This window comes from Papio anubis, chromosome 1 (assembly GCF_008728515.1).
Source record: "Papio anubis isolate 15944 chromosome 1, Panubis1.0, whole genome shotgun sequence".
NCBI classification, from domain to species: domain Eukaryota; kingdom Metazoa; phylum Chordata; class Mammalia; order Primates; family Cercopithecidae; genus Papio; species Papio anubis.
Window position 1 is genome coordinate 109555133 of NC_044976.1, and position 27967 is coordinate 109583099.

Here is a 27967-nt window from a genome sequence, read left to right on the forward strand (position 1 = left end):
ATTTGTGTGTATGTAAAATCTTCATTTCTGTTTCAAAAGTTTAGTAAAACCGTATGTTTCTTGGAATTTTTTACCTGAGTTGACTCACATAACATCTCTGCAAGATTTTATAAGTTGGTTAATTGCTACATTGTGATAAGATTATTTGTTTATGTCAGTTCTTTCCCATACACTTATCAGGGCATAATGAGTTCTGACTGATGCGTGAGTTCCTTCATTCATTCAGTATCTCCCCCAGGGTCTTACAGCAACTGGGATCATATTTATTCCTGAATTAGAAGGCTTGCTTCTTAAAATACCTCTGAGAAGCATAAAATAATGTGAACAAGGAAGAAGTATATAAATATTAGTGTATCATTGTGCAGATTCACAGGAAGAAAGGAAAATCCAAAGTCAAGAAAACTTTTTATGTCTGTGATTGTTATTTTACTATTTCCTAGGATTGTGTATATACTAGTTATCTTTGTTCCTGAGCAACACTTTGCCCCATTAAAATCTTAAGCTTGGACCCCAACAAGCCCCTAGATTTCTTGTCCCCTAAAGCAGAGGTATTCAGCAGAATTTTCTGATGATGGGCATGTTCTATGTCTGAGGTCCAGTATAGTAGCCATAGCCACGTATGGCTATTGAGCATTCAGAATGTACCTTGTGTAACTGAGGAACTGAATTTTTAATTTTCTTTAATATTAATTAATTTCAAATAGTCACAGATGACTGATGGTTGCTGTACAAGGTAGTGCAGCTCTAGAGAGTTACTGGATTCCTTTAGGAGCAAGAAGCAGTAGATCCAAAGTCCGGAAGACAGAGTTCTTAGTCATAAAGGATTAATTACTTAGTTCAATGTGCTTGCATGTAAAGTATGGTTCCATAACCACATTTATTGCTTTCGGGGTTTATAACGCTGGCTTAGTGGAGGTATGTACTAGGTCCTTTGGATAATCTCAGTGTCTTAACAGAACTCAAAAAAGGTTTGTGAAAAGATTCTTACGTTTTAAAAACTGGTCTCTGTCAGAGAGATCTAAATAGATCGCTATCAGAAACTCCTTTGCAGTACAGAATATACTGAATGTTATTTGCATCTCTGAGTGTTTAATATTCATAGTGTAACTTGATAACAAATATACAGTAAAATACCTTGTGATTATAAAAAATATTTTATAGCCTGGGAAGGGGAAAGTAATGAAAAGTGATACCGTATACTCTTCTATATTCTTAAGGATAAAACAAATAGGACCTCTTCTTTTTGAATATACAACATTTAAATTCAATACCAAGCCGGGTGCAGTGGCTCACAGCCTGTAATCCCAAAACTTTGGGAGGCTGAGGCAGGTGGATCACTTGAGGTCAGGAGTTCGAGATCAGCCTGGCCAACGTGGCAAAACCCCATCTCTACTAAAAAAAATAATGAAATAAAAAATTAGCTGGGCCTCGTGGCACATGCCTATAATCCAGCTACTAGGGAGGGTGAGGCAGGAGAATCTCTTGAACCCAGGAGGCAGAGGTTGTAATAAGCCAAGACTGCACCACTACACTCCAGCCTGGGTGACAGAGCAAGACTCCATCTCTAATTAATTAATTAATTAATTCAATACCAGCAGTTCAATTTCTGTTTGGGAAAAAAGAAGCTATTCCTTGAAAATGTGACTGTGGATTTGAAAAATAGTATTCTGAGCACTCTATGCACTGGATATCATGCACTAGTGTTATTTTATGGCCCATTGAAGAGAGATGTTTAAAAATGTTACAAACTCAAATTTGGAAAATGGCAGCACATTATGTCCCCCTCTTGAATATTCACAGGATGTATTAGCAATATTAAGGACTGGAGGAAGTCCTGTAGTAAAGAAATCTGTTGAACACTGTTTAGTGTTTAACCCAGTGTGTTTCCCATATGAGCTTAGCATGGCATTTTTCATGTAATACCTGCAAACATTTTGAAGAGTACAGTTTTGGAAAAAATTCAGTAATTGACCCTTCTAATCTAAACATTGAGAAGAATCTTATGGAAGACACCTAGTCCAATCTCTTATGGGATTTCTGTAATCTTCCTGGTAAGTTGTTATCTAGCATCTGCTTGAACACCTCTAAATGCAGGAAATTTAATTCTTTTACAATTCTGATTGTTTCAGTGAGTTCTTCATTATGTAGCACTTGGATCTTCTCTCCCATAGCTTCCAACTAGCTTTCCAATCTGCAGGTAAAAATATTATTAGTCAAACATGGTAACTGTGTGTCTGAATATTCTTGCCTTTCTTATTTCACAGGCACCTCTGTGGGCATATATTGCTTGTGCCTGTGGCCTTTTCATTTACCAGTCTTTGGATGCTATTGATGGGAAACAGGCAAGAAGAACCAATAGTAGTTCTCCTCTGGGAGAACTTTTTGATCATGGTTGTGATTCACTATCAACAGGTATTGTTGATTTTTTTTAATGTTGTTGATTATTAACAATGATTAAACCAATGCGATAAGCAGTGTTAGAATATATGTTTAGTCATGAAAATAAGTAATTTTGTATTAAATTTTAGTATTTCTCAAAAGACTATGAACCTAGTTAATATTTTATCATTATTGGTAGTGTTAGGAAATTTAGAAATTAAGTTAATTTCTGTGTGTTATTTTTAGCCCCAAATATTGTTTTGGCATCTTTTGTTTTTAAAAGCTTGGGGCATAATTGTCATCATCAAAACTATTATGAACTAAATGAGAGTACGGTGCTGGGAGACTAGTTAGGTAATTTGTGGTCTTCGTGTATTTAAGTGAATGTTATATATACATTCAGAATTATGTTAATAGACTTGGATTGTAACTATGTCATGAGAAGCTTAAAGACTATGACAAATTAGGAGTATCGTTAATATTGCATTGTGTACTGGAAATTTGCTAAGAGAGTACATTTTAGGTGCTTTTACCACAGGAGAAAAAAGATAACTATGGGACATGATGGATTAGTTAATTTGCTTAACTATAGTAATTATTTATATATATGGCATGTTTTACACCTCATATACAATTTTTAAAAGAAATACTAAAGTGCTAGCAATAACTGAGTTACTCTATTTGGATTATAAGTGATATCTCTTTATTGGCACTGTTTTGCAAATTTTTAAAATAATAGTTTATTATGTTTTTAGAGGGGAAAAAGATACTTAGAAACTAAATGACAGTTTTTCAACTAGTCTTTCTGACAGGAACTCATCCCTCCCCTCTTTTATTTTTATTTTATTTAGTTCCTCAATTATTTTCTTGTTTGGCATGGCACTTAAAATATTTAAAAAGAAACAAGCAAAAACCCCCTATAGTTTTAACTCCTGAATCCAGATTTGCAGGTACAGGTGCATGTCAATTATTGCTTCATTGTATCCCAACAGCAGCTTATTTAGTAGAAGAGGAGAAGCAACTAAGCTCATATAATTTTTTAAGAAATACTCAAAACTTCTGTTGAATAAATGGTAGTTGGCTGTCTTGAAAGGTAACAACTAGCTGACTGCAGGATGGCAGGCTTCCTATTATTTATTTTAAATTGCAGTCATTTTTGCGTTGTAGTTTGAGTTCTAGAGTTTTATAGGAAGTCTTTTTCTATGTATGTCACCCATAACAATATCTGTTTAAAAAAAAAAGTTATCAATCTGAAGCAAGTAAGTAGGTCCATCTGGGGATTATATAGCCCCTTTGTTTTTCTTTCTTTTTGACTGTCTACGTTGTAATGTTTTGCTGATCGTTAGTACTGGTGTCTCTCAGTCAGGAAAGTGCCCGAAGAAATGCTGAAGTATTTTAGTTGCCTTCAAGAACTTTGCCTCCACTAAGTGATTTGGTTTTAAAAAAAAAAAAAAAAAAGAAAGAAAGATTGAAATTATGGGGTAAGAGATTATGTAACAGATTATAGCCTACTTTTCTGTTACAATAGATTACTGAGAGAAGATAGTGCGTTTACAACATATGTTTTTGTCTCATCTAAAATCATTTCCAGCTCAGTTGTTTGCTATTCATATTATTTGGTTTTCATTGTGATCTTTCTTCTGCAGTTTTTGTGGTTCTTGGAACTTGTATTGCAGTGCAGCTGGGGACAAACCCTGATTGGATGTTTTTTTGTTGTTTTGCTGGGACATTTATGTTCTATTGTGCGCACTGGCAAACATATGTTTCTGGAACATTGCGATTTGGAATGTAAGTAATACTTAATGGTAATTTTTGTTTTCTCTTTCACGTATGGAGAATGTTGCCTTATAAGTATTTGAGTATTAGAAATTGATCAAATCACTAAGTTAGTTTAATAAATTTAAAAAATTTTTAAGCTTCATTATTATAGCTATTTCCTAATAGTCTCTGCATATGCCCCTCTTTTATACTTTTTTAAAAGGAGATATCAGAACCTCCCAGCCAGTATTTTAAAAGCAATACAAAAAGCAGTAGCCCCTCATCGTTGTCTTTCCCACAGAAAAATTCACTTTTTTCCCCACCATTATTTACCTTAATTCCATTTTTATTTTGACATATAAAAATGCATTTCCAGGAGAAAGAAGATGGTTTCTGAGAGCAGTGCCCTAATCCAATCTTAATTTTTAGTGTTTCTGCTATTTTCAAAAATGGCAGAATTTATAATATCTGGATTTCACATAGTTTGTGTTTCGTTGGTTATTATGTCACAGTTCACTTTCAGTACCTATTTTGAAAGCTTATTTATCAGTCAACCCTAATGTATTCTCTTTCCCTTTCGAATAATACAGCATCAGCCATATGGTGTGGGAACTGAAGGAAGGAAAGAAAATTAACCACGGAAGTAGGAGAAGAATAAATAGTGTTCTTAGTAGTGATTTGATATCACAGCTTTCTGTCTTCCAGTCTTTGAATTTCCCTCATGATGTTATCCTGTGATGAAGTGTGTATTTAGAGAACTGTAAACAGCTCCATATGGTTGGATGATAAGATGCCTGCCTGTAGGGGAGTGGCAGGAGATAAGGCTGGAGAAGATCCAGAAAATTAAGGTCCTTCTGTGCTCTGCCAAGAAATATGAGCTTTTATCCTGAATCTGCAGGGAACTTTTGCAGGACCTAAAGCAGGGAAATGACAAAAGTGCCTTTTAGAAAGATCAGTCTGGCAGTAAGGCAGAGGGTAAATTGTAGTAGGCTGTGACAGAAGCAAGAAGACCCGTTAGAGGAAGCATCAGCGCATAATTAATGAGAATGATGAAGCATGCACGAACACAATGGCAGTGCTATTGCAGAGCAAGGAATAAATTGGAGAGAGACTTAAGAGGTAGAAACTATAGGACACAATATATATTTGGATGCAGGGAATGAATGAGAGGGCAGAGACTGAAATGACTCCTAGTTCCCTTATTTGGGTGGCTGGATGAAAGTAGAGAAAGGCACTATAGGAAGAGGAACCTATTTAAAGAGAACAGTCTACCCAGAAACATATGTGAGGGATTTTAGACATCCAAATAAAATGAGAACAGGAGAAAACTTAGAGAGCAAGCTTAGAAAGAAGCCCATGAAATTTATTGAACAGCCAGAGTAGTAGGAGGCGTACTGGAATGTAAAGCCAGAAGGATGCATTTCACAAAAGAACATTGCTAAATGCTGCCAAGACTCAAAATGAGGACAGAAAAGTGTACATTGAATTTGGCAGTGTGAGCTATTCATAGTAATTTCTGTGTAATGTTGGAGTAGAAGCCAGACCGTAGGGGATAAGAAGTGAATGGAACAAATAAGTAGACTACTATTTATTACACATTATATAAGGTTACTTATAAAATGTGTGACTGTGATGTGAAGGAGAGAAGCATTGGTTAGAGCAGAGGATATGGGCTCAAAGGAAGGAGGGTCTTGTATTTTTATGAGAAAATTTTGAGCATTCAGAAGAAATCTGCTGGAGAAGAGATTGAAGATAATGAATAAAAAGAGAGGGAATGATTTATAGAACAGTAGCCAAAGATTTAGGACCAAAGGAATTCTAGGGTAAAAGGCAGAGGCATTAAATAGGAGGAAACTCTGCCACTGACACTAGAATGCTTGCAAGGCTGGGGTGGGGGTGTGGGGGCAGGGAAACACTAGATAGTTTGAATTTAATATATGAGCTTAAATATTAGTATTACAAGGGATTAGGTTTAATTTGGGAAATTGTATCCAATTTTCAGAAATTCTACATTTGCATTAAAGCAGCACCAAATTTGTTTTTTAAGTTAAAAGCAGGCTATAACATTCATAGAAATGTGCTATGGCCAGGCACAGTGGCTCATGCCTTTAATTCCAGCATTCTGGGAGCCCGAGGAAAGAGGATCACTTGAGCCCAGGATTTCAAGACCAGCCTGAGCAGTATAGACCTGGTCTCTACAAAAATTTTTTTTAAAAATCAGCCAAGCATGGTGGCGCTTGCCTGTGGGAGGATCACTTGTGCCCTGGAAGCAGAGGTTGCAGTGAGCTGAGATTACACCACTGCACTCTATCCAGCCTGGGCAACAGAGCAAGAGGCAACAGAGCAAGAACCTGTCTCAAAAAAAAAAAAAAAAAGAAATATAGGCTAAGTGCTCTACATCAGGGAGCCATTTATCAAAATAACAATGTAATGGAGGCATATAGAATAGAGATGTACATATAGATACATAGAATCTATAGAATACATGTAGATATCCCTAAAGACTTATCAAAGTTTGTATGCATGGAGGAGAAAGTCAAAATTTATTTTGCTTAATAAGGAAGGAACAAGGTCAGCTCTGGAATGTAGTTTGAGTAAAGAAATTTTTTAAAATCCCTTGCATGTTCTTACTCTTTTCTAGAGAAAAGTAAAAGCAACTTTAAGTACCTTAGGAATCTTATTTTTAAACGTGTTTATTTATTTGAATTGTTTTATTTTGATGTTTACATAAGTGAAAGGAATAATGAGAATTTCTTTTTTATTTATAATTTTGGTTGTTATACTTTTAATAACTTCATAAAATAGAATGTTTACCAGATAAGAATTTTTTTTTCCTTAGCCTCTTTAATATTACTGTTTTTAATTGTTATTAAGTTTGCTTATAGTATGTTGAACAAAAATAGTCACGGGATTGTAATTCATCTGTGACTAAATAATTCTCATTAAAGTCTAGCATTTTGAGAAAGCAAATGTGCTTTGGATACATCTTCCCTGAAATTATGAGCTATGTCTTCCAACAGTTTGCTCTGATCACAGCTAAAAGCTGCCTTGCACAGAGAATATTAGTGCCTATCATGTCTATTCAGACTCCTGTTCTCACAGTGCCCTTGGATTGAACAAGTAGAGATCTTACAGAGATGACTAGCCTGGATATGAAAGACTGGGGAAGAAAATGGGGTTAGAGGCTAGAATTTCATGGGAGGATTGGGTTGTAGAAGATAAATATGAATTGAAGCTCATTTATCAACATTTGCAAAATACTCTTTAAGTTATTTATGGATTATACTGAGTGGGAGAGTTCACATTTTCTCCCTTAAGGCCTAAACTATCTATATTAGGAATTTTTTGGGTTTTTTTGTTTTGCTTTGTTTTGTTTTTGAGATGGAGTCTTACTGTGTTGCCCAGGCTGGAGTGTAGTGGCACAACCTCAGCTCACTGCAACCTCCGCCTCCGGGTTCAAGCAATTCTCCTGCCTCAGCCTCCTGAGTAGCTGGGACTACAGGTGCGTGCCATCACCACACCCAGCTAATTTTTTGTATTTTTAGTGGAGACGGGGTTTCACCGTGTTAGCCAGGACGGTCTCGATCTCCTGACCTTGTGATTCGCCCACCTCGGCCTCCCAAAGTGCTGGGATTAGGTGTGAGCCACGTGCCTGGCCTATATTAGGTATCTTTAAGTATATAACTTGTAGACATATATAGAGAATCATTTCTATAAATTAAATGCTTAGAAATCCTAATCAATCTTTAATAAAACTATACTTACATAAAACATCGGTCTTAAAAAAAAGTCTGTGCTGTAAAGGCAGAACTCATTTAAATTATTTCAGGAGCAAAATACTCTTCAATTAAATTTTCCAAGACAAAAAAATAATAATTTGAACTTGGGCCAATATATGTTGGCTCAAATGTTAATCTCTGTTATCTTTTTTATGTATCAGCTTGGGCAAGGCTCGTAACTTTCATGGGCCTCATTTCCTAATTTGTAAAATAAGCTTTAGATTAGATGATCTATAAGGTTCTTTCTGTTTATAAAGTCTGTGAGGCTACTAATTCTACACAGATATTATTACAAGTGTACTTATTTATAATTACAGTAGGCAGAGTATTGATTTTTGCTTTTATTACATTTTTCAGCTCATGCTTCTAAAGTTTCACATTTACATTAGCTAAAAACCCTGTCACCAAATGTTTATTTCTATGTAAGTAAGTAGCTTCCCATTCTTTCTTTTCTATAGTTAAATGAAAAAAAGTTAATAGGCTATGTATTCCACTGGGTTGTCTGACAAATTGAGTTCATCTTTTTGTCCAGGTAATTTTTAAAGAATAATTATTTGAAGACCTCTTGATAATAAAGAACTGTTGTTTGTTAATGTATAATCCACTTTGTATGGATTCAGAATTGGGAAACTTTCTAGTCCCTGCATAGAATCTATTTATCTTTAAATGTCTAATACTTAACATATGAATTATTAAATACCAGAGATTTTCTTTCCAGTTTCCAATTTCCCTGTGTAGCTTTTTTCCAGCAATGATTTGTTCATTTGGGCCTCAGCTCTGTTCATTTAATTTTATCAGTTGCCGTAGATGATGTCCTAAAACAACCATTTGTATTAATGTAAAACCTAGATTGCAGTCTGGCCTCTCAGATCACCAGGTAAAATCATGGACATCTGTCTATCTCACTAGCATTCCTCGGTTCTTAATTTTTATTTAAGTAGTTTTTATTTGAAGCTTAGTCTATACTGCTTTTTTGTGTGTTATTATCTGTGTTTCCAAACTTTTTAAGTGATTGAACTGGATGTCTTACCTATTTTTATCACTAGTAAACGAATCCAATGTAGTAGAGTATTATAATGCTGGTATGGAATTAGGGAAGAAAAAGAGGAAAAAGGAAAACTTCTGGACTAGAGATTATCAGGAAGTAGGATAAGGAGATGGCCAATTTGATTTTTGCTCTAACCATGTCCATATAGAAGTTACTCTTGATGAGATTCTTTCCCACTTACTCTTTCCACATATATGCTAGTTTTTTTTTTGAGATGGCAGAGGTAGGAGTGTGGTGAGGCTTGGGACAAGGAAGGAGCATAAGACGGATTAGTGGTTTTTCAAAATGTACATTGGGACTTCTAAGAAGAATTCCTATCTACAGGGAAGTCTTGATCAGTTCTGGTGCTAAAAGGATTTATGTCGTAGTGTAATTATTTGGCAAGTAATTCACCACTCCTAGGTAATTAGAGTTGATACTGTGTTTTTAGTATTAGTGTTTCCAGCTGCCTACTTAAAAGTCAATTTTTCAGTATATTACAGTTTTAATTTTTTTAACTTTTCTTCTATCTTGATTTGGATAAGAACTATGTATGTTTGTATAAGGATAGTATAGTACTGTATAAATTGTATCATTCCATCTTTAGGTGTCTTTGTAAGAAGAATGCTACTTTTTAAATCTGTTTTTGTTACCTGTGTTAGTAGGGCTCTTTAGCAAAAGTTCCGAGTAAAGTTATTTTGAAATGTTTGTTTCCTTATGTATAGATTCGATGTTACAGAGTCCCAGATCATAATTATAATATGCCAGCTTCTCACAGGAACCCTGGGGCCTTGGTTCTGGAACTTCACGGTAACTGCTAGAATATTCATGCTATCTGATGTACAATGGTGTGAACTCAATAAAGACAGCACCTTTGTCATGCACAGAATAATTAAAACATGAAAAATCAAAAGTCTTCCTGTTGGTATGTCACAAACAGGTTGTTAGAAAACATAATTTTAATATATAATATTAGGGCAATAAAAATCCACCCTATTAAATAAAATTTTTTAAAAGTGGTATTTCTGGTGATTTGATGCTAAAGCCAATTCTCCCATTTGCCTATTGTGCCTAAAATTTTTATTCTATGTACTGTTTTTTGAAACAAATACCTTTCCACCAGTAAATAGAATTTTTTTTATATTTCTATTTTGAAAACAGAATAAAGCAAGCAGAGTTTTTCTTAGGTAAGGAAGTTGAGACGATCCTATATTAATGTAGGAAAGATTCTGCTTGTTCTGTTAACTTCTTTAGCATATACTTTAAGCAGTCTAATACCAGTTCTTCTGCTTGTGTTTGCAGCAGTCTTGGTGTTGTTTAATATTTATGCTGGAAGCTATTCTGATTTCTGTTTGTTTTGCTTAATGTTTTTCACTCTTAGTTGTGCTTTTGAAACTAAATATCCTTAGCTTTTCATGTTACTATAGTCATTCTTTGAATACTTTCCTTTTTTGTTTTTTTTTTTTCTTTTCAGTAAATACATATGTCTCTAGTGTATTGCTAAAAGTAATATATCTTTTTCCTCTTTTTTTTTTTTTTTAATCGAGATAGAGTCTCATTCTGTCACCCAGGCAGGAGTGCAGTGGCACAGTCATAGCTCACTGCAGCCTTGAAACTCCTGGACTGAAGTGCTCTCCCACCTCACCTTTCTGCACCATCACACCTGGCTAATTTTTAAATTTTTTTTTGTAGAGACAGGTCTTGCTGTGTTGCCTAGGATGGTCTTGAACTTCTGGCCTCAAGCATTCCTCCCACCTCAGCCTTCCAAAGCACTGGAACTATAGTCATGAGCCACAGCATTCACCCTTCTTTCTCTTCTTATAACTGCAATTTTGACCTTATGGCTTTTAAAAACATTGTTAGGAAATGTATTCCTAGTGAGATAGTCCAGAATCATTCACACTTTAGCATAAGAAAAAATAGGGCTTAGATTCAATTTATTTGGCAGTTCAGAGAATGTCAGAGAACTGTTCATATGAAAACCTGACAGATAATTATATCAATGCAAGGGTTCATTAGGTTTCCTACATTAGGTCTCCTGCCCTGAAAAAAAAAAGAATTGTAAAAATTTTAATATTGCTTCAATAATACAGAAATAGTGAATTCCTTGTTGGCCGAGTTCATTCTTTCTTACTTTCTTTCTTTTTTTTGAGGGGGGTGGATTTCTCACTCTGTCGCCCAGGCTGGAGTGCAGTGGCGCTCTCTCAGCTCACTGCAAGCTCCACCTCCCGGGTTCACGCCATTCTCCTGCGTCAGCCTCCTGAGTAGCTGGGACTACAGGTGCCCGCCACCACGTCTGGCCAATTTTTTGTATTTTTATAGAGACGGAGTTTCACTGTGTTACCCAGGATGGTCTCGATCTAACCTCATGATCCGCCTGCCTGGCTGAGTTCTTTCTGAAAAGTGTATTTCAGTGTTGTAAATCCAGTTATTCAGTGGCAGTAATGATGGCTTTGAGGACAAATTCATGGTGAGGGATATTCTGCATCTTTTTTCAAAATAACCTTGGAATGTGGAGAATACAGTTGTGCCTCCGTATCTGTGGGAAATTGGTTCTAAGATCTCCTGCAAATACCAGAATCCAGGGATGCCCAAGTTCCTGATATAAGATGATGTAGTATTTGCATAGAACCTATACACATCCTCCTGTATACTTTAAGTCATTCTACGTTACTTATACCTCACACAATGTAAATGCCAAGTAAATAGTTGTTATACTGTAATGTTTAGGGAATAATGACAAGGAAAAAAGTCTGCATGTGTTCAGTACAGATACAGCTTTTAATATTTTTGATCTGTGGTTGGTGTAATTCATTGATGCAGAACCCACAGATAGAGAGGGCCGACTGTACTAAGAAGTCTATCATTAGTCTCCCTTTACCCTTACACTGTCTTCTGGTACTTTCTCCAAAGACCTGTAGCTTTATGCTCATTGCAGTTGTCTAGATTTATAGGTTTATAATTTTTCATAGCCCTTTTTTATTGTTGTTGATTATACTTAGCAAAGGTCTTTTCCATCAATGTTCTTGATGAAATTAACAGTCAAAATATTGACTGTATCTACTTTCACCTTGTCTCTGATAACAAAGTACCCTATATTTATAGAGCCCTTTCTGTTAAAATGTTTCTAGAAACTAACGCATTTTAACATCATAAAAAAAGTTTTCAAAATATTTTGTTTTCTCCGTATATACTGTTTTTTACCAGTTGCTAACTTGCAGAGATTTTCTTTTGCTTTTAATACTTACTGCTTAAACTGATTTGATAATTAAAATGAGATTGTCAAATATACTCTCTTTTTTTATGAAGTTTGGAAAAAACCTTCAGAAAGAATTGTCCTTAATAATTTGTTTCTAAATGAATTTGATTTATTAGCATGTAAACTATATATAAGCTATTTCCTGTTGTATTCTAGCATTTTTGGTAAAATTGTATTAGAATACGAAGAGTTTTAGCACTGCATGGGAACAACGTTCCGGTTTCTCTTCAAGGTTATTTTCACTGTAACCTTGGAAAAGTCACTTGACCTTTCTAAATTTTCTCATCTACAAAATGGTGATGTTTCCTACCTCCTAGGGTGGTTGTCAAGATTAAAAGGGTTAAGAATGTAATGTGCTTACTGTAGTGCTAAGCATATAATAAGTCTTCATTATTGTTACATTAGGACCTTTAGCTGACTCCTAATGGTTGGCAAATTTTTTATTGTGCCAGTTAGAGAGGAGGAATAAGCTCATGATCCCTTTATTTAACTCAGAGGTTGTGAGAGGATTCTCCTTTCGGGTCTTACTGTTTTCAAAGGCGATAAAGATAGGCTGCCCCTTAAATTTGAGACCTATACTCTATTTCTTTTTATGTTAGAGGACTTGTTCTATTCTAGCCTTTGGCTATATTTTTCTCTTCTTACTCAGAGTTATTCAATGGGCTTTTTCTTTTTAGTCTTCTCAGAAAGTCTGAAGATCCATGTAGTCATTCATGTGGTAGGTAATGTGTTTTTAATAATTAAGCTTATTTCAAAAATAGACTTGTCTTGCTGTCTGCTTTCCAAATTTATAACACTTGAATTAAAAATACTCCAAGTTACCACTCAGCTGTATGGTTAATATTATTTAATATTAAGATTAGCATGTCCAGTTTGTCCCTTATCCAGGATAGAAAGTAAAATATTCAAAATCAGTATATTTAATTTCTAGGTAATCTTTATTTCAGTCCACCAACAGTTCATCCCACCCGTGGTATTTCTGGTAGAATCTATAATGAATGTCATGCTCTGGTTGTCCATAAGTTACCTAGACCTTCAGATACATTTACAGATAATTATAAATCTGGAGTTAATAGCTATCTAATCCTTGAGTAAGAATCTAGACTTCTTCAAATAGATGATTTTTTTAAACAAAATGCTTCTCTTTAACAATAGCTCACAGGTCAAATTGTACAAATTGGGGATTCTTTGACACTGTGAATTTATCCCTAATGCATATTCTATGTTAACCAAACTAATACAAACAATTGTGTTGCCAAACTACAACACAATTATATTTACTATGTATAGTTTAACAAAAATACTTATGTTTACAAAATAACTGCAAGTGTATCTTTGAAATGCATATGTCACATGTAGAAGAACAATGGATTGTCTGTTTCTGATTTTAGAGGGGAAAGACATTAAAAATTTGTGGGAAAGATGATTAATGTGCTTAGCTTTCATAGAATGCCATTTAAATCCCTTCACATCCCTCAATTAAAACTGAATTCTGGAATTCAAACCAAATGCATTTGTCAGGTAACACTGATAAACAAATGGAAACTTTCAAAATAGAAATTTTTCTCATAGTTAGCTAACTTACTTTGGAGTTGTTCTACCCCCCTTTTAAAAGCTATTTTGCACTTCTGATGTAGTAACTACCTTGATCAGAGAGTTTTCTAAGCTTTTTGTAGTGATGAAGACCTCCTGAGATCATCACTCCAACTAAAGAGATGCTCTGTTCCCTTGTTGAGAAGTTTATTCATATTCATTTAGTACACTTTATTCTCTGTTAATCAGTAGACCATTAGAGTGTTGTAAGGAATGATTGGCCTAAAGTTTATTATGGGCGTTGAAGGTTATTTTGACCTCAGACTGTCACATTTATAGCTTCCCCATCAGATGAATGGTTTGCTTCTTTATTTATTTTTGTGACAGCCATCAAAACAGTGTTTGTTTCTGGCTTGTCATAGTAATTTAAGTGTGTCCTGATGAGAATATTCATTATGGGTTATCCCCAGTAATTGGGAGAATTCTTTGTTGTCTTTTGACAACCTATATTAAAATAAAGTAGAAAGAGGAAATTATTATTTATTTATTTATTTTTAAGACAGAGTTTTGCTCTTGTTGCCCAGGCTGGAGTGCAATGGCACAATCTCAGCTCACCACAACATCCGCCTGCCTGGTTTAAGCAATTCTTCCGCCTTAGCCTCCTGAGTAGTTAGAATTACAGACATGTGCCACCACACCTGGCTAATTTTGTATTTTTAGTAGAGACAGGGTTTCTTCATGTTAGGCTGGTCTCAAACTCCCTACCTCAGGTGATCTGCCTGCCTTGGCCTCCCAAAGTGCTGGGATTACAGGTGTGAGCCACCACACGAAGCCAGGAAATTATTTTAAAGCAGCACTAGTCAAGATGTTCATGTACCTTCATAGATATAGAAAATTGTGGTTAGTATCATTTAATTTTCTTCCTCTACAACTTCAGGCTGTAGAAATCTAATGCAAAACATAAGTAATTTGTTTTCCCATATAAAACGTTTTGTTAAAAAAATCACTGGTGTTTGGATGCTCTTCGACCACATATCCCATGTGTCTTGAAGGGTTTTTTGGTTTTGTTTTTCATTGTTTTTTTCTTGGTGTGGTACTAGTGGTCAGTTTCTTTGTTTTGGTTTTGAGGAACAGTCCCAACACTTGAGAATATTACCACTGATGATTCTCCACTGATGATAGGCAGTTCTCATGATTGAGAGAATAATATAATAATAATAATAATAATAATAATAATAATAAAAAGGAAGTGATTACAGACATGCCAAATTCCTGCCCTTATATAATATTCTGTCCTCTAAATAACTGTGTATTTCCTGTATGGCCAAAAAGATTAAAATGAGCCTCTTTCTAGTATGTGTTACAGTAAATTGAGCCCATACTGAGACTTCTTAGGGGAAAGGTGGAAGAATGAATTGTCATATAACTAGCTGTCTTCTAAACAGAATCATAAACTCTTGTTTATCATTTCTACCACCTGTCCCTCTTAGCTTGCTTTAGTTCCCATCCCTGGGAATGACTTTGCACTGCATGCACCCTTTTTCATTGACAGTCAAGATTAGAACCACACTTCCAGGAGTTATGATAGGCAGTTCTCATGATTCACAGCAGAAGATTCTCATCCTGGAGTTCAGAATAGTCTTCTAAATCAGATAAACAAATAAGAAAAAATATTCTTAACTAACTACCAACTGGTAAGTAAGTTTTCATGGCCCTCTCTCCATAATAGTAAGACATTATTCATCTAAATAAAATGTTAGTATTAGAATGGTTAAGAAAATTCTGTCTTTGAAAGTTTCAAATGACTATTCTATAAAACTTGACCTGAGAATCCCAATTTGAGACTTTGTAAAGATCTTTTATTTTTCCTATTCTCTTTTATATTAATCCATGGTACAAAGATTAATTGCATGAGGTTCCCTCCATTTTTATTTTGTAATTCTATACTTCTGGCCCTTCCCCTTCCAAAAGGCTACTTCATATATCCAGCAAAATGTTCTAAGATGTCTACCCTCCTCCACCCAAGACAGAATCGATCATCTTTGACACCTACCTGCTTAGTCTCCTGAATCTGCTACTGAGTGTAATTCCCCTTATTGGCAACACCAGTCACCAGGTCAGCTCTACAGATTCTTTTTAGCCTAATTCAGTCCATTTTTTTTTCAATGTGTATATCAAGATAACTACATCACTGTATGTTTGCAGCTAAATAAGCTTCTGTTTAAAAAACATTCCTGGGCAAACAAAGACCCATTTTTTTTAGTTGCAAGACGTTAGTTTCAACCCAGTTATTTATCACAGCATGACAGCTTATGTATCTTAAACTCACATTACAGATTACCTGCTTTATATATTTTTAGAAATGGAGGCTCTGTTCTGTTCTGGGAATTGAATCCCTTTGCTGTTGTTATCTACTTTCAGACTAATTACTTATAATAGATAAATTATTCACTTTGTTGAAAAACTAGCATTATAAGAAGATATACAGTGAAAAGTCTCCTCATTCTTATCTCCCAGCTCGCCAGTTTCTATACCGTACTCCCCAACAGGTAGCCACTATTCTTAGTTTGTAATGTATCTTTCAAGAAATTTGTTATGCAATTACTGGCAAAGATAAAAGTAGAATACTATCTCTTTTTTACACAAAAAATAGCCTGTACACATTCTGCAACTTATTTTCACTTACTATATCTTTGCTACTTTTTATATCAGTATATAGAGAGCTGCCCTACTCCTTAAAAGATGCAAAATATTCTATGTTATGGAAGTACCATAATTTTTATAACTACTCCCTTTGAGGGAATTTTTTAAAATTATGCTATTGTAAATTTATAATTCCATAGTGAATAACCTTGTATAAACATCATTTTGTGCAAGCGTATCTGTAGGGTAAGTTCTCAAAATTAGAAGGCATTTGAATCAGTAATCTAAGAATGATAATCTCAAAATTGTAGAAAGTGCTAGTTTACAGGAGGAAAGGAAAAACAGTGTATGTTTTGCTTCTCAGTCTTTTTGCCCATATTCTTTTTTTCACATTTTCAGGCTTCTAATTTCTGCTGCCCTGTTGTGCATGAGGTTTGTCTCTTCTTGACTGTAAAATTATTTTCAGCAACCCCAAAGCTAATTCTTGGCTGCTTTCAGTATCTTCTTTGCAGAAGTCTTAGAGTAGTTAACCTAGTAAGAATAAGAATTTGAGAACTGGAGGAGATTTTTGTTTTCACACCTATACAATGGCAGACATTAAATGAATATATCTAAAGAACAGTAAGTGTTACAAAGTCTCAGTGAGTTAAAGCGCACCATTTATTTCATCTGATACTACAAAGCACTTATTTCAAGATTTCATATTTTATAGCAGTGCAATGTAATCCTCTGCTTGATACTCAAAATTTAATACCTCCTCAATTTTTTTTTGTTTTTTTTTGTTTTGGTGGGAAAGGTTAACCTATGGTTTCAGCCCAACTTCAATGAGTCAGAAATTTCCTTTGGAAAGGAGGGGTTTTTATTGCTCTTTGAAATTCATCAAATTAAATTAAAAGGCTTCGGATTTTATATGATTTTTGCTCATAACAAATTTTTGATGCCTCCTTTTCCCCTTTCCTCAATATTTGAGATTTTTTTTTTATTGTGCATGATAGAGGAATGCTGCTAAGCTTGCACGTAATTAACTTGAAATTGTTGTGAGTAATTCTGCTCTTTTGGCTTTTTGTACCTAATCAGAATTGATGTGACTGAAGTGCAAATCTTCATAATAATCATGCATTTGCTGGCAGTGATTGGAGGACCACCTTTTTGGCAGTCTATGGTAACTTTTTTCACATTGTGTGTCCCATTTAATGCATGTTGTCTTTTGCTTGTGTTTTGTAATATGGGATAATCCAGTTAAAGGGTAATGTGTGAAATTCTTTTATTTTTTCTGAAAATGAAAAGTCATAGCGAACAGTAGAACACAACTTCTCTTTAGAGGATGGTGAATTTTACTACTTGGAGTTACGTGGAATGTTAGGACTATTCCAGGGCTGTTATTTTTGAAGGCCATTGAGAATCTGAATTAGTATTGTCATCCCATTTTACAGATGAGGAAACAGCAGACACTATTAACAAGTTAACCAGTGACAAGATTAAATTAGACCTTTTATTCTCTTTCTTAACTACATGAGTCTACCAGTTTCTCTGTCATATACTTAAAGCTGAATAACAAATTTGAGATTGTAAGTTAACTCTAGCTCCAAAACAGGATAAATGCCTGTTGAATGAAATCAGTGTCATGGGATTGTTTGAATGAGCTTGGACCTTGATTTCCAGGTCTACCTGAAATATAGTCACTCCTACAAACAGATTCTGTTCCACAAATCTCTGAGGTAGGGAGTAAAATATGGGGGCCAAGAACACAAGCTCTGGAACCAGACTCTGTGCATTTGACCCAGGCTGCACGGCCTACTGTGTGAACTTAACCTGTTGTGTAACTGTCTCTGGCCTAGTTTCCTCTGTAAAATGAGGTCAGTAGTACCTATCTCATAGTTATTTTATGCATTAGAAGAGTTAATATATTGTTTAAAGCACTTAGAATAGTGCCTATCAAATTAATAAGCACTCAATAGAAGTTGTTGCTGCTCTTACAGTTTTAATGTATTCTTTCAGATTTGGGTTGTCATAGTTTGTACTCCCCTGGTCATCAGTTAACTGCTGATTTCTACCATCACCCCTTCAGAATACAGTATTTATCATTCATTTGGTGAAAGCTTAACAAAGAAAAGATTTACTAGACCTAAATTAATGTAATTCTTAAAAATCAGATTAATTTTAAAGTATAAGGGAAATTTACTAAGCAACATTTTTCCCTTACCTAACTCACTTTATGATGGAAAATGAGGTACTTGAGGAAGTGTAATTGATACACTACCCGAAGTATTTATTGCCAGAAATGAATTGTTAAGTGTCTTTTGTTGGGAAGATGAGTCTGTGAAGGGGTAGGAGATGAAGGAATAAAAATAATCCACAGTCAACTGGGAAAATTGTGAAACCATTCAGTTATGTACATAATATCATTCATTTATATATCTTAGATTTCACTATAGAGACCCTATTGGCTTTTGAGACTAATGCATAGGAAATACGAATTTTATTACTTTTGCTCTTCAGTAGACTAGTTCTTTTTTTTTTTAATAACAGTTTTGCCTTATAGGAAGGAAATAATAGTTTTTGTTTTCCTGAAACCAGATCATAAAGCCAAAAGCTTACCCCCACTCCTAAAGTTTTGACTATGTTATTATTTTTATAAGCCTTGTATACCAAAATTTTCCCCACAAAATTATTTGTAACATCTTGTACATAAAGTTTCAGCATACCAATATCCAAAAAGTGGGATTTCTGGCTTGATTATTGGAAAACAAATCAGTGTTTGGTTTATACAGGTTAAGTATCCCTTGTCTATAATTCTTGGGACCAGCATTTCAGATTTCAGATGTTTTCAAATTTTACAGTCTTTGCACATACATAATGAGATATCTTGGTATCTTGAGATACCAAGTCCAAACATGAAATTTGTTTTCATATACATCTTATACACATTGCCCGAAAGTAATTTTATACAATATTTTTGATAATTTTGTGGATAAAACGAAGTGTGTGTACCGAACCATCAGAAAGCAAAAGTGTTACTATCTTAGCCACCCATGTGGATAATCTGTGGTTTGGCATCAGTGTTACTCCTGACTCTGAATTTACATACTACTGTTAAGCAATCATTTTCTAACACTTATTTACACATAGATATATTTAGCAAAACATAAGACGTATAAGTGAAAAGATAATGTGTTCAGGGTAGTGAAGCAGCACACTAGCATCACTAGAATACCTGTATGTTATCACTATTAACCAAAAATTATCTGCAGGCCTTTTTGACATTTTCAACAATATCTTTATACCACACAGCAGATAATAAGCAAAAAACAAAAACAAAATTAAAAAACAGTAATGCACTTAGTTCTTGGCCCCATGTCGGGCATTGGGGAGAGCCTGCTGTTGGAATGTCCAGCCTGCACGATGTCATTTTATTACCCTTTGTGGGGGTACTTACGTGACAGGATATGGGCCTTTACACAAAGATATATTGCAGCTATGAAGGGGACTGGGAGGGTCATTTTTCCCTTGGAGATGCTGAATAAACTTTAGTGCACCTACATTTTGACCTCAACCTGTCACATAAGGTCAAGTGTGGAATTTTCCACTTGTGGCATCATGTTGGCACTCAAGGAGTTTTGGGATTTGTAGCATTTTAGATTTTGGATTTTCAGATTAGGGATGCTCAACCTGTGTGCCTAATCATTTTTTGTAAATATGGAAATGCATAAAACATTGTAAATGAAGTTGTCTGCACATTATATACATATCCTTATTTCTTAGGTGATGCCTGGTAGTAAATTGCTTCAGTATACTTTTTACCTTTTTCCATTAGGAAAAATCTACACATGTACATAATAGATATAATTTTTTCTTTTATAAAGATCAAATATTTTGTCGTCTTGTAATTAATATAACTATCCTTTTTAAATTACATATTTTATCTGAGGAACTCTCAGATTCACATCTGAAATGGAGTTCCCAGACCCAGTAAACTAGCAGTCTAATTTCAGGATTCGTGAGGTGAGGTTGCAACAGGAAAACAGATTCTCCCCGTGCCCCTTCATCCTATTGTTAGCACTTTGGTCCTACTGTTAGCATCATTAAACTAAAAGGGTACAACCTGACTTCTCTGGTGATATATTTGGAGACTTAGTGAAATATTCTGTTTTTTCTTTTCTTTTTTTTTTTTTTTTTTTTTTTTTTTGAGATGGAGTCTCGCTCTGTCGCCCAGGCTGGAGTGCAGTGGCCCGGATCTCAGCTCACTGCAAGCTCCGCCTCCCGGGTTTACGCCATTCTCCTGCCTCAGCCTCCCGAGTAGCTGGGACTACAGGCGCCCGCCATCTCGCCAGGCTAGTTTTTTGTATTTTTTTAGTAGAGACGGGGTTTCACCGGGTTAGCCAGGATGGTCTCGATCTCCTGACCTCGTGATCCACCCATCTCGGCCTCCCAAAGTGCTGGGATTACAGGTTCTTTTTTTAAACAACTCCCAATATAGATTCCCATAATTGACCTCAGATCACTATATTATTTTTTTCTTTTTACTTAGCATTATGGGTTCGTTACTGAATATGCTGTTTTGAATTGCATTATGCTAATACAGAAACAATTACTACATATTGAGCTCTCACTTATTTGCGTGCCAAATGGAGAAGAGATACTCACTTAGGGTTCAGGTGTGAAATTTACATCTCTTCTGAGATTGAGGCCATAAAATGGAAATTGCCTTCCAAATCCTCATTAAATTAGAAGGCTTTTACTGACACTTAGAAAGCAAGTTTATGGTCAGAACAAATAAAAACAGTGCAGATGTCTTCATAAGGCTGATTCCAGAAGATCAGCTGTTTTGTAAAGGTAAGTGATTTGCATCTATTACATATGGATTACCCATTCTTTGCCAATTTTTTTCCCCAAAGAGATGAGTTTTTACCATAGGTTATAGTTATTGTTGTTATTGTTGTTTTCCCTTTTTTTTTCCCCAAAGGAAATTGTCTTCATCCATAAAAGTCAGTGCTTGTTTTATACATTGCAAGAAACAAAAAGCATATTTTTTTGTTTTTTGCTTCCCCAAAAGACATTCCTTTTAGAATGCCTTGGAACTATCTTCTATCCTATCACTCTTTAAAAAAACAGAAAAGAATATATTCTTACTTTGGAAAAGACTTACATATAATCAACTCATGGTTACTTTTACTGATGCTTGAGTCTTGTAAATGTAGTAATTGATCAAATTGTATTAAGCCACAAGGGACTTTCTGGCATTCAGTTAAGGCAACTAGGTGAGTGTTACTATTGCAGGTGAAGTTTCAGGATTCATTTGGTCAGACTGAAGACTTTCTATGTAGTATAAATTGATATCTCATTCTTGAACTACAAGACGTTAAAATGCCTTTACACTTAAATAATTCTGATAGGGTGATTTTCCTTTGTGGACACTGTAATTATGTTAACATTTGCTGTATTTTGATGGAATTCATTTACATTAAAATGATTTACAAACAGGCATTCCCACATTCTTTGAGGAAAGTGTCTAATCTCAAAATGATACTTTTTATTTCTGCTCTGGTGTACAAAGCCTATAAGGACATTTTATCATGCTTATAAGAAAACTAGTCAAAGTTTACTAACTGATAGTAGTCTGCATTAATACAAACTATTGAACCAGAAAACATGACCTTTGTAATCTGGTAAAGATACTGATAATTTAAGATTTTCTTTTTCTATCTGTAACCTTTTAAAAAGTGAATTACATTACATTGTTATTATTTGGATGCATACCTTCATGGTATGAGTCTGAAGAGTTTTCACCTGGCTATAGGACAGACACCATGACCCAAAGGAATTCTTACTCTTCCCGACTCCTAAAGACTTGAAACTGCAAGCAGTCCTGACATAAAGATGTCTTTGGTATAGCTCTTTGGCTATTTCTAAAGAGTGGATGCACTTCGGCCACCTTTGATGAGTTCCAAGATGATGACAGAAAGAAAAAGGTTGGGAAATACAGAATGTGCCTGTCCTTTTTGACCTGAGGGAAAGACAGAATGTGCCACCCTCCTTGATCTTAAGTGTGGGGTGAGAATGGCAACACTTTGTGTTTTTTATAAGTAGTGTCAGTTTTTAAAGGATCACCTGCTGAGACTTGGGATTCCTTTGACTCGAGCTTTTTCTTCACTTTGCCTCATATTTTCTTGGTAGCTCATTTCATTGCTAATGTAGGGGCTAGATGTTTCTTCATACTCTCCCAAAACAGGACTTCTACATAGAAAGTAAGAGAAAGGGAGATTTTAGTCTTCATTTAACAAATATGTATTGAGCCACCTACAATAACCAGGGCTCTAGAGAGTGTACAAAATCAATTCAAACAAAATGCATCACTCAGGAGCTTATGTTTTGGTGTATGTAGCTAACATATATGACAAAAGTGATGAGAACCTTAAGAATCTATGATGCTTTGCTCCTAGTTTGCTTCCTTTGTAATCCAAGCCATGTACTAATTTTCCTGGCTTTTCTAATGTTTGTGTTTATTCTTTCAAAAGGCAACGATTTTTACGATCCCAAGGCAATTTCACCAAATTATAAATACAGTTATGACTCTCATTCAGTTCATTTATGACACAGACGACTATTATACAGAGATGGTACTCATTTAGTACCCTGCCCCTAATACAGGGCTGCCCCTGTGATAGAATAATGCTTTGCTTCTTTTGGAATCTGAGAGAAGTATAGTATTTTCCCCTTTGCCAGAGAGATCCTTTGTCTCTGTGGAGTCAAAAGTGGGAGGGGTGGGAAGAGAGTCTGGGAACCAGGAAACTAGCCACAGTATTGAGTTTCAGCCAGGTGCATCAGATTGAGAACGCAATGTCCCTAGTTTATTGAACAAGAGCAGAAAAATCTCTTGGAGTTCAAAGCAACCATGGTGTTGATTTTCTCCTTTATTGAAAACAAGTTTTGAACTTAGACTGCAGAGATTGGAGATTTAGGGGGAGAAGATAACCATTTAGGATAGTTTAGGACTTGACTTTTAGGTTGACCTAGTTAATTTCAGAAAATTTAACACTGCTTCAGTACAACTTAAACTTGAACATTTGATTTCAGTTTTTTTTTAGAGCTGCATTTTTGCAAGAGGTAACGGAGTTATCTAAACAAAGTGAGTTCTTGAGAGTTTTGAAGAAATGAAGTATCCAAACATTAAGATTTATGTCTTCCAATCTTAACTGAGGTTTCCCATATTGTAGGAAGTGCCACATTTGCTATTTGATTTTAAAAGTGTAGATAGATGACAGCCGTACAAAGTGTAAACAGCCCTAATTAAAATGCTTTCATTGTGACCAGGCATGGTGGCTCACACCTGTAATCCCAGCACTTTGGGAGGCTGAGGCTGGGAGATCACTTGAGGTCAAGAGTTCGAGACCAGCCCGGCCAACATGGTGAAACCCCGTCTCTACTAAAAATACAAAAATTAGCCAGGCCTGGTTGTGGCCACCTGTAATCCCAGCTACTCGGGAGGCTGAGGCAAGAGAATCACTTGAACCCAGGAAGCAGAGGTTGCAGTAAACCAAGATCACACCACTGCACTCCAGCCTGGGTGACAGAGCAAGACTCTGTCTCAATTTTTTTAAAAAAATTTTTTTCATTGTAAGAACTCATGGCTTATTAAACCATTGGGGGCTTTTGGAATCTCGTTTCTATAATCATTTGTTTCTATTACTAGACTACATCATTTATTTTACTGTTACTTTCTTTTCAATCCATATTGGACAAAATTTGAGACCAAAAAAGCTAAAGGGAGGGGTGCAAAAAAGAAGAGACTCTTAAATGATTTTTAAAATTCAGTACAAGTGTATTTCATTTTAAATGATGGATATTGTGTTTTCAAGATTAAATGCATGATATCAATCCACTCTGTCCCCCATACTTCAGGTAAATACATTTTTTGTATATTTTATGAATATATTATTCACTTTTCTGAAAAGTACATTTAAACTTTAAAATTTTGGATGCATAGTAGTAGAATCTGTTTGAATGTACTTGACCTGTTTTTTCTCCTGCATGTGAATGCGTTCTTAGTTGCCTTCTGCTTTTACTGCCTGTATCCTAACAATTTGGAGTTGGGAACTCTTCTGAATAGAAATTTTGTCTTCCATTCTCTGTACTCTGCAGATTTTTATATCTAGTTGCAACATTTCTGTTATGCTTCATACTTCCTCACAACAATTATGAATGTTCTACAGATTTAGAGGTAGAATTCAAAAACATATACAAAGAAAAAGGCGAGGTGCATTCCTTTTATTAAAAGGCCAGAACACATCCTGGTTCACTGTTGCAAGACCTCTGGGATGCATTCAGTGAATCTATCTTAACTTGTGACACAAGTTAATAAAGTTGAATGTGTTTTTTTTTTTTTTTAAGGTTGATATCAGAAGTGAGACTAATTTCTAAATAGTCTCAACTCTTGAGACTTGCTATATTGCTTATAACGAAGAGGAAAAGGAAACTTTCATTACTTTACATATTTATGTAATTGGAGGGAATGGAAAGTTTTTGGGAATATGAATCAAATATTAGACTGTTTTCTTATTTTAGTTTGTATATGTTTTAATTGTTTTCTCTCTCTACCCATTAAAGATTCCAGTGCTGAATATTCAAATGAAAATTTTTCCTGCACTTTGTACTGTAGCAGGGACCATATTTTCCTGTACAAATTACTTCCGTGTGATCTTCACAGGTGGTGTTGGCAAAAATGGATCCACAATAGCAGTAAGTATGCCTTAAGATTTTCAACACTTGTTTACACTAGGATTTGGTTTTGTTGTCATTTTGTTTTTTATTTCAAATGTATAAAATCATTTGTTAATGTATAATTTATACATAGCCTTTAAAGAAACTAATGTTCAAAACTTCAATTTTATATATACTTACCCACATTTATATGCTTTATATAGTCATAGTTTTATGCATACACACACACACACACACACACACACACACACTTATTCACATGTTTTTTAAAGTATGAGCTGCTTTGTAAAAATAAGCCTGGTCTCTCAAGTGAAATCTTCAGTTTGTGCCTAATCAATTTATGCTGCTACTTTTCATTAGCTCTTCTAGTTTGTGATTTATAGAAATTACTGCCTATCAGGTACCATGAGGTTCCTGGAAGTTTGAGTTGAACTGTTCTGGAGCAGATCCATGCAGTATCTGATGAGTACTGAATACTATTAACTCTTCTCTTCACTCTGTACAGGGAACAAGTGTCCTTTCTCCTTTTCTCCATATTGGATCAGTGATTACATTAGCTGCAATGATCTACAAGAAATCCGCAGTTCAGCTTTTTGAAAAGCATCCCTGTCTTTATATACTGACATTTGGTTTTGTGTCTGCTAAAATCACTAATAAGCTTGTGGTAAGCACCTGAGTTTTTATTTGTTTTGTTTTTCACTTTTATCTTATTTTGGTTTTATGGCCATAGTTTTTATTCTGTGCTTCCTAAATGGTTCTAGAGTTTGCCCTCCTCTAATCAGAATCTCTTGATATCAACATGGGAACTATTTTTACCCTTTGTGAAGCTACAATTTGAAGTTACTGGAAGTTCTTGGAAAACATACAACTTTTCACCCTTTTATCCACTGTTTAATTTGGTTGTTCAGTTTATCTACATTCTTCAGTCTCAATCTGGACACTCAAATTAAGGCTCCTTGTGAAAAGCATCTTTTGGCGGGTTTCTCAGACACATTTCTTATTGTTGGGTTTTTAGTTTTGGGAATTCAACAGCTATTCCTAAATAATTACTGGAAGTTGATATCTGAGCACAATATGATTTACTCTGTAGTCCACAATTGTCCTCCTATGAAAATGCCTACGTTATTCTGTTTTATTCATAGGTTGCACACATGACGAAAAGTGAAATGCATTTGCATGACACAGCATTCATAGGTCCGGCACTTTTGTTTCTGGACCAGTATTTTAACAGCTTTATTGATGAATATATTGTACTTTGGATTGCCCTGGTAGGTATTGTACTAAGTCTTATTTCATGGTTTGAGGATTTGAAGGTTGCTTGTTTTCTTATTTTGATGAGCCAGTCATGAGAGAGAGTTCATATAATTGTAATGATTTGGAATGTCAGAAATCCACATAAATGGGGCTGTGTGAGAGTTCTATGACTTTATATTTGAGCCTTTTATTTTTTGCATTAATCTTACTAGTCCTGCCTACATCAGGCAGGGCTCATAAATTGCAAATTGCTGACTGAGTAAAAAAGCATGAATCGGCATACTACACCCTGTGGGCCCATAGCCTGTTTTGGTAAATACAGTTTTATTGGAATACAGCTATGGCCATTCATTTATATATTGTCTTTGGCTGGTTTCATGCTACAATGGCAGAGTTAAGCAACTGTTTCAAAGACAATAAGGCCCATAAAGCTTAAAATATTTGCCATCTGTCTCTCTAACAAAGAGTTCGTATGTGAAGGAAACATTGCGAGGAAATTGAATTATTGTTTAGAATAGAAGGTCAATCTGCAGAGAAAACAGAGTCCACTCCTCTTTACTTTCAGGAAGCTTAGGGAGAGCCTAAACGAGTGCTGAGAATGTCTCTTTTCTTTCCAGGTTTTCTCTTTCTTTGATTTGATCCGCTACTGTGTCAGTGTTTGCAATCAGATTGCGTCTCACCTGCACATACATGTCTTCAGAATCAAGGTTTCTACAGCTCATTCTAATCATCATTAATGATGTAATTGGTATTATATAGGAACACCATGTTTTCTGCAGGAAGGAATCTGAACATATTAAGGAGAATGGGGGTGGATAAGAACAAATATAATTTATAATAATCAATGTTGTATAACTTTTATTCTTTATTATTGGTAACACTCCCTAACTATCCTGTGTGAGAATGGGAATTTCAAGTCCCATCTTGTAAATTGTATATGTTATCATGCAGGGTTTGGGCCAAGAAAGCATGCAGAAAAAAATGCCATGTGATTGTAATTATCCTGGATTCAGAATAACATTGTGATGGGGAGCCAGATCCACAGTGGTGAAGAGTTCTAATGTTGACTATTTGCAGGCCAAAAGATGATTGCTTTATAATTTTAACAAATCATCGTCTTTTAGTAACATCCTTGTTTAGTGTCTTCTCAAGCTTTCTTTACTAAGGAGTTCAGCTTGTGACACAGATACATCCCACTAGCTTGTGAGGTGGAACTAGTAATAAAGACCTTGAATTTGGATTGAAAGGTTTCCTATTTTTACATTGTTGAGGAAGTTCTTTTTTTTTTTTTTTTTTAATTGCTCAAGAAATGATTCTCTCACAGGCTTGGGAAATCCTGTTAGCATGCAGAATAATGTGGTAACTTTGTCAATTTCCCATTTTATTTTTTTAAATAAATATATGATCTGAAAGCCAACTTTTTCTCAGTTTTATTCAGTGAAAAGATAAACTAAGTTTTAATATTATTTTTTTAAATTTAAGCAAAATTTATTTCTGTTCTTTAATAAATAAGAAAATTTGGTCCACTGCATTGTTCTAATGTGTCTTGTGACATTTCTATTTTGTAGAAACTTTGACTTTAAAAAGGAGAACTATGTTCATCTTCCCTGTCAATGG

The 27967-nt window shown here is 35.0% G+C and overlaps 1 protein-coding gene across 8 annotated transcripts in view; it reads left to right on the plus strand.

Annotated features, from left to right (window-relative positions):
• CEPT1 (choline/ethanolamine phosphotransferase 1) overlaps positions 1 to 27767 on the plus strand; it is a 46441-nt gene extending 18674 nt beyond the window's left edge. For 5 of the 8 annotated variants that reach the window (XM_003892372.5, XM_021922090.2, XM_009215101.3 and 2 more), the window contains exons 3-9: positions 2265 to 2412; positions 4026 to 4167; positions 17456 to 17540; positions 24983 to 25114; positions 25602 to 25760; positions 26239 to 26364; positions 26968 to 27767. In XM_003892372.5, the coding sequence (XP_003892421.1) occupies positions 2265 to 2412; positions 4026 to 4167; positions 17456 to 17540; positions 24983 to 25114; positions 25602 to 25760; positions 26239 to 26364; positions 26968 to 27087 (912 nt within the window). In that variant the 3' untranslated portion in view covers positions 27088 to 27767. Of the gene's footprint in view, positions 1 to 2264; positions 2413 to 4025; positions 4168 to 9668; positions 9754 to 17455; positions 17541 to 24982; positions 25115 to 25601; positions 25761 to 26238; positions 26365 to 26967 lie in introns of all 8 variants that reach the window. The other 3 variants (XM_009215113.3, XM_021922077.1, XR_002515573.2) reach the window with 2 other exon arrangements.
• The last annotated feature ends 200 nt before the right edge of the window (positions 27768 to 27967 follow it).